The sequence below is a fragment of the Cnephaeus nilssonii genome (genome assembly GCF_951640355.1).
Source record: "Cnephaeus nilssonii genome assembly, chromosome: 20".
NCBI classification, from domain to species: domain Eukaryota; kingdom Metazoa; phylum Chordata; class Mammalia; order Chiroptera; family Vespertilionidae; genus Cnephaeus; species Cnephaeus nilssonii.
The window spans coordinates 26,486,793-26,495,783 of record NC_137091.1 but is presented as its reverse complement, the minus strand read 5'-3'; the positions used below and the strand labels follow the sequence as shown (position 1 = coordinate 26,495,783).

Below are 8,991 nucleotides of genomic sequence, written 5' to 3'. Positions count from 1 at the left end.
CCTTGACCAAGAGACCCAGCCTCTCCTGCCTCCCTCCCCATTCTCCTTTTGACATCGAGTTTGCCTCTTGGGAACATCTGGGGGAGGGAGCTAGACGGATGAAACTTGGCGAGCCCTCCAGGAACCAGTCTGGAGCTCCCAGGTGATGCGGAGTCTCGGGCCCACAGAGACCTCGAGAACCAGAACCGGCATGTTCGAGTCCCCAGGCGGAGAGAAGGTGCGTCCATCTGACAGTGGGCAACATCTGGGGACATTTTTAGTTGTTACTCCTCGGGGCGGGTACTACTGGCATCCAGTGGCCGAGGCCAGGGATGCTGCTCAGCATCCCACGATGCCCAGGACGCCCCCCGCAAATGTCAGCAGTGTTGAGGATGAGGAGCCCTGGACACCCAGGCAGGTGACTGGACTCTGCTGTGAGCCCTGACTCCGGCCTGGGCTGTGCCCCGTCCCCCCGCCAGACCCTCGGGAAGCCACACAGAAAGGCCAGAGGTCAATGAGTCACTTACAGTTTATTTTTGCCTGAAAGTATTTCACATCTCTGAACACAGCTACGTGACAGTAGTATAACCATCAGGAAAAGCAACAGTGCGAAGGGAAAAGGTGGCATGTCTCAGTTCTTTTTTTTTTTCCTTTTTAATTTTTTTTTTTTTTTTTTTGCTTCTGCTTCTTCCTGCACCAGAGTGCTATACAGTATGGGACCATGGGGAGAGAATAAAACCGAACAACAGAAAACAACAACAACAAAACAAAACACAAAACAGAACACTCACACGCACACGAAATAAAACCTGGCACGTAAAATGAATTAAGACTGAAACCCAATTTCTTTTTTTTCCTTTTTTAAAAAAATGAGGGCATAGTCGGGGGGTAATAAAGTCTACCTAGCAAAGTATAAAACGACAAAAGCATGGTTTCCATTGAATAAGATTAAATATATATAAAACAATTACATTGACTGGGGGTTAGGTCTGGAGGTGCCGGAGGGGGCGTATTTGTGCTAAAACAACAGAAAAAGGGGCTTTGGGGAGAGGGGACCCCAAGTAAACTGTAAAGGGGCTGTTCTGTACAGTGAAGGCTTGTTAAGAAAAAGCCGCCTGTTTATAAAAGAAAGGAGGTTGGCTGTCCGGGTGGGTGAAACAAGGGTCTGTGCAGTGGTCACATTCATGGGGGCTGGGCAGTCAGGCTGGTGGAGGCGACGTCTCGCTCTCCTCCCGAGACCATGCAGGGAGGCGCATGCACGAGGAGACCACGGGCACGGGAGGGAGGCCACAGGTGCAGAGTCTCAGTCAGGGACGGGACAGCGGAGGCACGGGGACGGGTGCTCTCCAGGGAGAGGGAGAGGGTGGGGCAGCTCCTCTCCGGGGGTGGGGGGGACGACAGCTTAGCACCCCCCTCCAAATGTGTAAAAGGGGCTGAGAGAAAGCCAGAGCCTTGGAGGAGCAAGACCACAATGTGGGGACCCCACTTTTCCTCCCCCAGCCTGACCCCCACCCCGGGGGGAAGTTGGAGACATCTGGGAAACGCACAGGGGGAGGTGGGCAGACAGACGGACGGACGGAGGAGAGAGCATTAGCATACAGAATCCATTACTACAAAGCAATTAATTTTCCAAGAAGGTTCTTTTTTTTTTTTGTTTCCTTTAAAAAAATAACAATAACACTACCACTACCCTGACAGCCAACTGGTTTGTACAGTACTGCACGCCAGGGCAGGTGGGCGGCGGCAGGTGGGCGGGCGGGACAGAGACTTCATAAATAAGAGGCAGGTCCCAGACCTGCAGTTTGTCAACGTTTCTTAAATAGGCGCATTATTTAAATCTTATGTACAACGAGAACCACTTTGCATAGCGATGGCGAGGACACAGGATGAGGGTGGTGGGACTGGGCCTTCTGGTCCCAGTGGCAGGTGAGTTCTCTGCGGGACCTCTGAGGAGAAGCCTCCTTCTCGGCCCGGAGGCCCACTGGATACGTGACGGTGGCCTCAGAGTTGACTTTTCCCACACGGCATTAAACACAAAGGCAAAGAAAATCCACAAAGGGTCCCCCAGCCCCAACCCCCCCCCCCCCACTCCCTCCCCAACCCGCTGATGCTCCTCTGGTTGCTACAAAGTCCGTTTAGATCAGGTCAAGGTTCCAATTATGAAGCTAAGAGAATTAGACGGGGGCTGGGCGTGCTCATGACCCTCCCCTCCCCCTCCCCCAGCGCCCTCTGCCCCAGAAAGACCCCCATCTATCGCACAGCCAGGACGCTGGGTGGACCCAGGCCTGGCGCTCTACGGCTATTAGTCAAGAGTTGTGTGTTGCGGCTGCAGACTCCTTCCTGCGCGGAGCTTCACCAGGCCTCCGTGTAGCGGACGTCCACCTCCTTCAGGTTGGGGAGCTTGGCCTGCGGAGAGGCAAGAAGGATCCGGTCCCTTCCAGAACCTGGCCCTGCCCTCCCCACCTCACTGCTCCCTGAAGGTCAGAGCGGGGTGACTTCAGAGAGAACAGCGCAGGTGGGGTGTCCCTGGCCCCAGAGAAAACGGCCTCAGAGGGGCTGTGGATCCCCTGCCGGCCGCATGACCTTGGACAACCCCCTCCCAAACCTCCTGGAGCCTCCGTTTCCTCATCTGTGGAGCCAATCTGAATCCAGTCCCAGGCTCACGGGACGATGCCAGGGATCAAACACCTAATGCACAGGGCCCTGTGCTCTGCGGAAGGGTGTGTCTCGCTTTACCACTGCTCACGGCCTCATCCCTCTCAGAAACCGGCAGGTGAATGAAGCAAGGTCACCTAAGCTCTGGTACCAGGGGCCTGTGGATGGCCCCACCTGCCGGTCCTCAGGCAGCTCCCTCTCTCCATCCCTGCCACCCGGACGCCGCCTCTTCCTCCTTTAGGAACAGTTGCTCCTTCCTGACAAGCCTGCACTGCACGGAGGCTGCCGACCCGTCTCCTGCCTTTACTCCCCCTTCCCAACTCTCCTGGGCACCGGCCAGGGAGCTCTTCACAGACATCTCCTCCTGGCTCCTCTCCTGTGCTCAGCAACCCCCAATGGCTCCCAATGCACAGGCCACACACGGGGCCTGCAGTCACCGGACAGCACTGTAAACAATCCTTAAGCCAACCTTTCAAAATTAGCAGACTGCACAGGACAAGCTAGATTTCCAGGTTTTCTTGAAAAAAACGGGGAGATCTGGAGGCACTAGGTTGTGCACTTCATGGCCCCCGAGTCCCCGAAACACGGAGGCTGGGGGCACGGGCCAGTGTCATCCAGCTGGCACCAGGTGTCTCCCGAATGTTTGAAAATGAAAGTGACTTCCTCCCACGGCTTACTACAGCCCCTGCAACTCGGTCTGGGAGACCCTAAAACAGCGCAGGTCTGAGGGCCCCGGAGTTGGCATTCCTGACAAGAGCCCGAGTGAGGCTGGCGGTGCTGATGTCTGAGTCCCATGGGTGGGACCCAGGCTGGCTCTGCCCTGGCCCACCCTGCACCCCCTCCCCTCCCTCGTGCCCCTCAGGACCCTGTGGACGGCCCTCTCTGCCGCCAGCCTGGCAAACTGGCTTCTCAAGACTCCCTTCTGTGAAAGTTCTGCCCCGGCGAGTGGAGCTGCCTGTCCCCTCCCTGCTGCCCCCAGGCCCTGTCCTGTCTGTTAGCCGTGCTTCCTCCTGCCACTCTCAGTGTCCCCATCCCCAGCACGGGTCTGGCACACAGTAGGTACACCAATGGCGTCTGGAGGCGAGGCCAGTGATCAAGCCCGGCGGCAGGTCTGGCTGAGCCGGAGGTGGGAGATGACAGGGGCGGCCTTCTGAAGGGGGCCTCGGCCAAGAGCTGCTGGAGGATCTGTCCCGGCAGCCTCCTGCCAGCGCCCTGGCTCTCTCGGCGGCCCTGCCTGCTCTTTCTGGGGTAGCTGGTACTGAGCCCAGGATAACGGGGTGCAGGAGGCTGCTGAAGGCCCAGTGCCTCCAACTCCCTACTCCCTACTCCCAGACAAAATTCCACTACTCAGATTCTCTTTCTTTCCCCAGTTTCATCTCTCCAATCTGGCTGCCGCCAGCTCTTACTGTGTGGCTGCACCAGCCTGTGAATGTTCTCCCTGCTTCTACTCTTGCTCATACTCCCTCTCAAAAATATCTATTTTCCACGCAGCAGCCAGAACAAGCTTTAAGCAGCTCACGGCCCCGTCAGAGCCTCTGAAGCTGTCTCCTGCACGTGGATGGGATCCAGAGTCCTCCCGTGACCTACGTGGGCTTACTCGGTCTGTCCCGGTCTGTTCTCTTTCTCACTTTCTAGTCACGTTTGCTACAAAGTCAGCTCCTGTGACCCTTCCGCCGTAGGACCTTCGCATGAGGCTTCCTCTTGCCCCCGCACCCTTGGCGCCTCCCCCTGGGGACTCAGCTCAAGGACTGTCCCCATCATCCCCTGCCACACAGGCCCGCCCTGTTTCCACTCCACCAATTCCCTGCTGGCCTGCTCCTTATCAGTTCTTTCCATCGGCCATTCTTTTCTTTCCTGGCTTATCGGCTGGGGCCATACCCTTTTTTCCTCCATGAGGGCAAAGCACCGCTATCTAGATGCTGGCTGGAGGGAGGAGGACGGAAGGAAGGAATTACCTTCAGATCTTCATAGGTGTCGGCTGAGAGCTTGGTGCTGTTCATGTTTAAACTGCAGAGACTCTTCATGGCTGTACAAGAACAGACAGACAGACAGTCATTAGGTCAGAGAGACCCCACCGGGGCAGCTGCAGGTAAGAGATGGTGCCTGTTTCAGGCACGTGCTGATCTGAACTAGGCCCATGTTCTCTCCCTGCCCTCCGAACTGCCATCCCTTCTGGTCCCCCGTCTTGTCCTTCTACTGCCTGGACCAGAGCTCGAGTTGTTTTGCCCCAGACAAGCCCCGATGGAATGGGGCTGGCTCTCCCCAAGGGAACCCCAGAAGCTGACCCAAGCCCTTGGTTCTCCAGAACAGCCCTCAAACTTCGGTTTGCGTCATGAGGTACACAGGGAGCCTGTCAAAGACCTGAGTGTCCTGTCCACGATCAGAGATGTGAGGCGAGGGGCCAGAGCGGGGCCAGGGATCTGCACTGCTACCCAGGCCCCATCAACACCGATACCCAGCGATAATGCCATTTGCAGAGTGGCGCCAAATCTCCTCCTCTCTGCCTCCCATTGACCCTGCCACCTGCCCCACCCGCTCCTAAGCACCCCGACAACAACCTTGTAGAAGTCATGGCCACTGTCCAGCACACCTCCCTCTTGGCCAATTCCTACGTATGTCTCTCACACCCAGATCCAATCACCTCCGAGGGAAGCCTTCTCTGGTTCCTCCCTTCTGAGGGGCGGGGCCTCTCACCTACACCAATGGGACTAAAATGGGGAATGCAGTTCCCCAGGCTCAGCATCCCCCAGGATCTTCATTCAGTAGATGAGGGCTGGGCTCAGACAATGCCCTTGTGAGGTTCCCTGAGTGAGTATTGTGTGGCTCTTTGTATGAGGGCAGCGCTTCTCAAACTTCAATGTGCCAGGACTCGCCTAGGCATTTATAAAAGTGCCGTTTCTGAGCCAGCAGGGCTGGGGCGGGGCCCAAGAATCTGCCTTTCTAACCAGCTCGCAGGTGATGACTCAGGTGGACTGGGAGCACAGGAGCAATGCCCTGGAGCACTTTCCTTGAACCTAACCCCCTGGGGCTATGAAAGCGTCAAGAGGGTAAGGGCTGGGCCTTACTCATTTTTACTTATTCCTCTAAAATTTAAGTTCATGAGGGCAGGGAAATTTCCCCCCATTTTGTTCCTAACACCTAGAATGGTGCCTGGCACATAGTAGGTGCTCAATAAATGCTTGTGCTACATAGCACAGTGCATGGTGTCAAGTGGAATGAATGAATGAGTGAATGGACTGGGGCCCCACCCACCCTGGCAGCCCCTCAGTACTCACAGCTGAGGGCCAACAGGCCAGCATCGGTGACAGGCGTCTCGCACAGGTTCAGCACCTGGAGCATGGTGAGGTGTTCCGACAGGAGGCGCAGGCCGGCGTCTCCAAACTGTGGGGCACAGAACCTCTCAGCCCTGGAGACCAACTCTGGCCCCCCAAGGCAGCCCAGGAAATAACCCCGAGGTTGGGGCAGCTGTGGAGGGAGGTGACAGGGACAGAGCCCAGCTCTGAGGCCCACAGCCCTCCCAGCCTTGGGGTCTGGGCTGTTCTCACTTTTCTCCAGACTCAAATGCCTCTTCTGACCTCGATTCCAATCCAGCTTTTTCTGGTGGGACATGGGCCTGGCAAGGGCCCTCCCTGCAAACTGGTTTGGCCACTCGTCAATGGGGGGCTGTGAGTGGGAGGTGAGGTGGCCTTTTCCTGGGCAGGACAGGGGATGGGCTAAGGAGTGGAATGTTGGGCCTGGAAAGTATGCCGATTTTCGTTCTGTACAATGTGGCGATGGCGGGGCTGACAGGTCACAGGTGTGGGCTGGAGACCACTTGTGCTGATCCATGCCAAGGTGCTTAACAGTGCCATTGATCCTGAGCACCGGCAGCAGGCGTCGTTGTGCTGTGGCCATTATTACAAGGAAAAGGTCCACAGCTACCCACAGGCACAGGAGACCCTGCCTCTCAGCTCTGCCTGGCATGCCCTTGCCATGGACCTCAGCAACTCCAACTGTGAAATGGCCACTAGGCTTCATGAGGTCCTACACCTCCTCTGCCTCTGGGAAGTGGCTGCTGAGCCAGGGAGGGGGTATGGTAATCAAGTGACTGGGCCATGGGCTCTGGGCAGAAAGGCCAGCCATGGAGGAGGGTATAGGGGGCAGGGAACAGAGGGCACAAAAGCAGAGTGCAGAGTGCATGGAGGAGAATGCAGGGTGCAGGCGTTGGGTGCAGGGTGCATGGGGAGAACGCAGGCGTGGGCACAGGGTGAGGGTGCATGGAGGAGAATGCAGGGTGCGGGCGCAGGGTGCAGGGTGCATGGGGAGAACGCAGGCGTGGGCACAGGTGGCCGTGTGTACCTGAGTGGACCACAGGTTCAGCTGCTTGAGAGAAGGCAGTTTGATGAGGTGCTCAGCGCAGGCACTGGTGACATTGGTGAAGGCCAAGCTGAGGTTCTCCAGGTTCCCGAAGGAGCCAGAGCTCAGCAACCGAGCCAAGTCTGCGTCCTGCAAATAGATGGGCAGGTGGGGGCTTAGGGGCGGTTGGGGACTCCCTGTGGCCCTGAGCCATCCACCTCCTGCCCTCAGCTCCTTTCCCCTGCTCCACGGAGAGCTGTTTCTGGGGGCAGCAAATCCCCAGGAGCGGAGGTGAGAGCATGGCCTGGCGGGCTGGGAGTGTCAGGGAGGGAGGGCTGTCCCTGTGGGTGGCAGTTGCCAGACGGAGGAAAGAGCCTTCAGTGCTGTGACTCACACCTGAGTCAGCAACTGGGGTGTTCTAAGGCCAAGTCCTCCCCACAGGCGTGTATGTGTGCAGACACACCTCCCCTCCCAGGCAGCAGCCTATACACACTTGCCACGTGCTAACACGAAGGCCCCCTCTCAACTTTCAGGACTGTGGAGGGTGACAAATATCTGAGGCCCAGACTGTGAGGTTGTTGAGGATAATATCCATTCTCCCTTTCATGTTTTCGATAGAATTCTTGAGTTTTAGCTGCCACCTGACTGTCCTGAATTAAAGCTAATTTTTCAGCTGCTGGGGCCTTGTGCTAAACCCGGATAATGATACACAAGTTGATGTGTCAAGTGGAACTTCTATGAAGGGTCATGTTCATCTTTGCCTCTCCCTTCTTCCTGCTGGCCAGAATGCAGACAAGTTGGCTGGAGCTGGAGCAGCCTTTTTGGACCATGAGGAAGAAGCCATGTGCTAAGAATGGTGGGGCATTGGGATATAAGAAACTAAGATCCCTTGCAAAATGGGGATGGTAAGAGGACCAACTAAGTGGATTGTTGTGAGGATAAAAGAACTTAATAACACAGTATCTATAATAATAAAAGTGTAATATGCTAATTAGACCGGACATCCTTCCAGACCACCTTCCAGACAAAGCTGGGGCTGTGAGGGCAGCCCGGGTCCCATGTGCCTGCCAGTGGCCAGAGGAAAGCCCGGATCCCGGGTGCCAGAGGGAAGCCGGTGCCAGCAGCCAGGGGAAGGAAGGCTTACTCTTGCATGAATTTCGTGCATCAGGCCTCTAGTCTGGTATAAAAATGCTCACTGTATATTAGCTATTACCATTATTATTGGTAATAACGTAACATGTTTACATAAATAAGCAATCATCTTTTTCATAATGTTTGGTTTCCTGTAACCTGGGTTCCCCCTAAAAAAGCTGGCTGTTCATCCTATGGGTCCGGGTTCACCTCCCCACACCACGTCCAACCACGTCCAACAGACACTACCTGCCATCCCAGCAGGGAGGACCAGCCCGCCTCTTCCCTCCACCCGGCCCCACAGAGAACAAAACCGACTCACTGTGGACTTGGAGGGCAGTGTTAGCCTGGTGGGCCCGCCTTTCCTTTGCTGCAACAGAAACCATGCTGATTATGACCCATTCTTCCCCGAGTTTCCTCCCTGCGTCCCGCCTCTCTTAACACTCCGGGCACCTATTTCTTGGTTGTAGAAGCAACATGATTGTTGTGATCCCAGGGGCAGACCCGAGACAAGGTTTGAGCAAAGGCTGTTTATTCAAGAGGTGCTCCCAGAATCAGGGAGCACGGAAGGGAGTCCATAAAGGCCCTTAATGGAAGGTGCTGCTATCAACCCAGCTGCCCCGGGGACCTCTGGGAAGTGGTGGAGGAGCCACGCCCCAGAGCCACCCCTCCTGAGCAGTGAGAGAAGGCCTTTGCATACCCTCTCCCACCAGTCACTGGCTGAGGGCTCCTCCAGGGGACAGGGGGCGTGAATGCCCCGCCACTTCTGCTCTGCTGTGCAAGCATGTGGACAGAGAGCTGTTTGGCCAAGAGATGTGCTGGCATTTGAAAGCCAAGGCCCAGGCACTGAAATGGGAGGTGGAGATGGGGTGGGGGGCGGTGAGCAGATAG

General features: G+C 56.3%; 1 protein-coding gene across 1 annotated transcript in view; it reads right to left on the bottom strand.

The window, feature by feature from the left end:
• Positions 1 to 2,151: 2,151 nt before the first annotated feature.
• Positions 2,152 to 8,991, bottom strand: part of CMIP (c-Maf inducing protein) — a 230,443-nt gene continuing 223,603 nt past the window's right edge. Inside the window, exons 17-21 of the mRNA XM_079800071.1 lie at positions 8,423 to 8,470; positions 6,973 to 7,119; positions 5,910 to 6,015; positions 4,590 to 4,660; positions 2,152 to 2,385 (exon numbers count right to left, since the gene is read on the bottom strand). Coding sequence (XP_079656197.1) covers positions 2,332 to 2,385; positions 4,590 to 4,660; positions 5,910 to 6,015; positions 6,973 to 7,119; positions 8,423 to 8,470 — 426 coding nt within the window. The 3' untranslated portion in view covers positions 2,152 to 2,331. The remainder of the gene's footprint in view (positions 2,386 to 4,589; positions 4,661 to 5,909; positions 6,016 to 6,972; positions 7,120 to 8,422; positions 8,471 to 8,991) is intronic.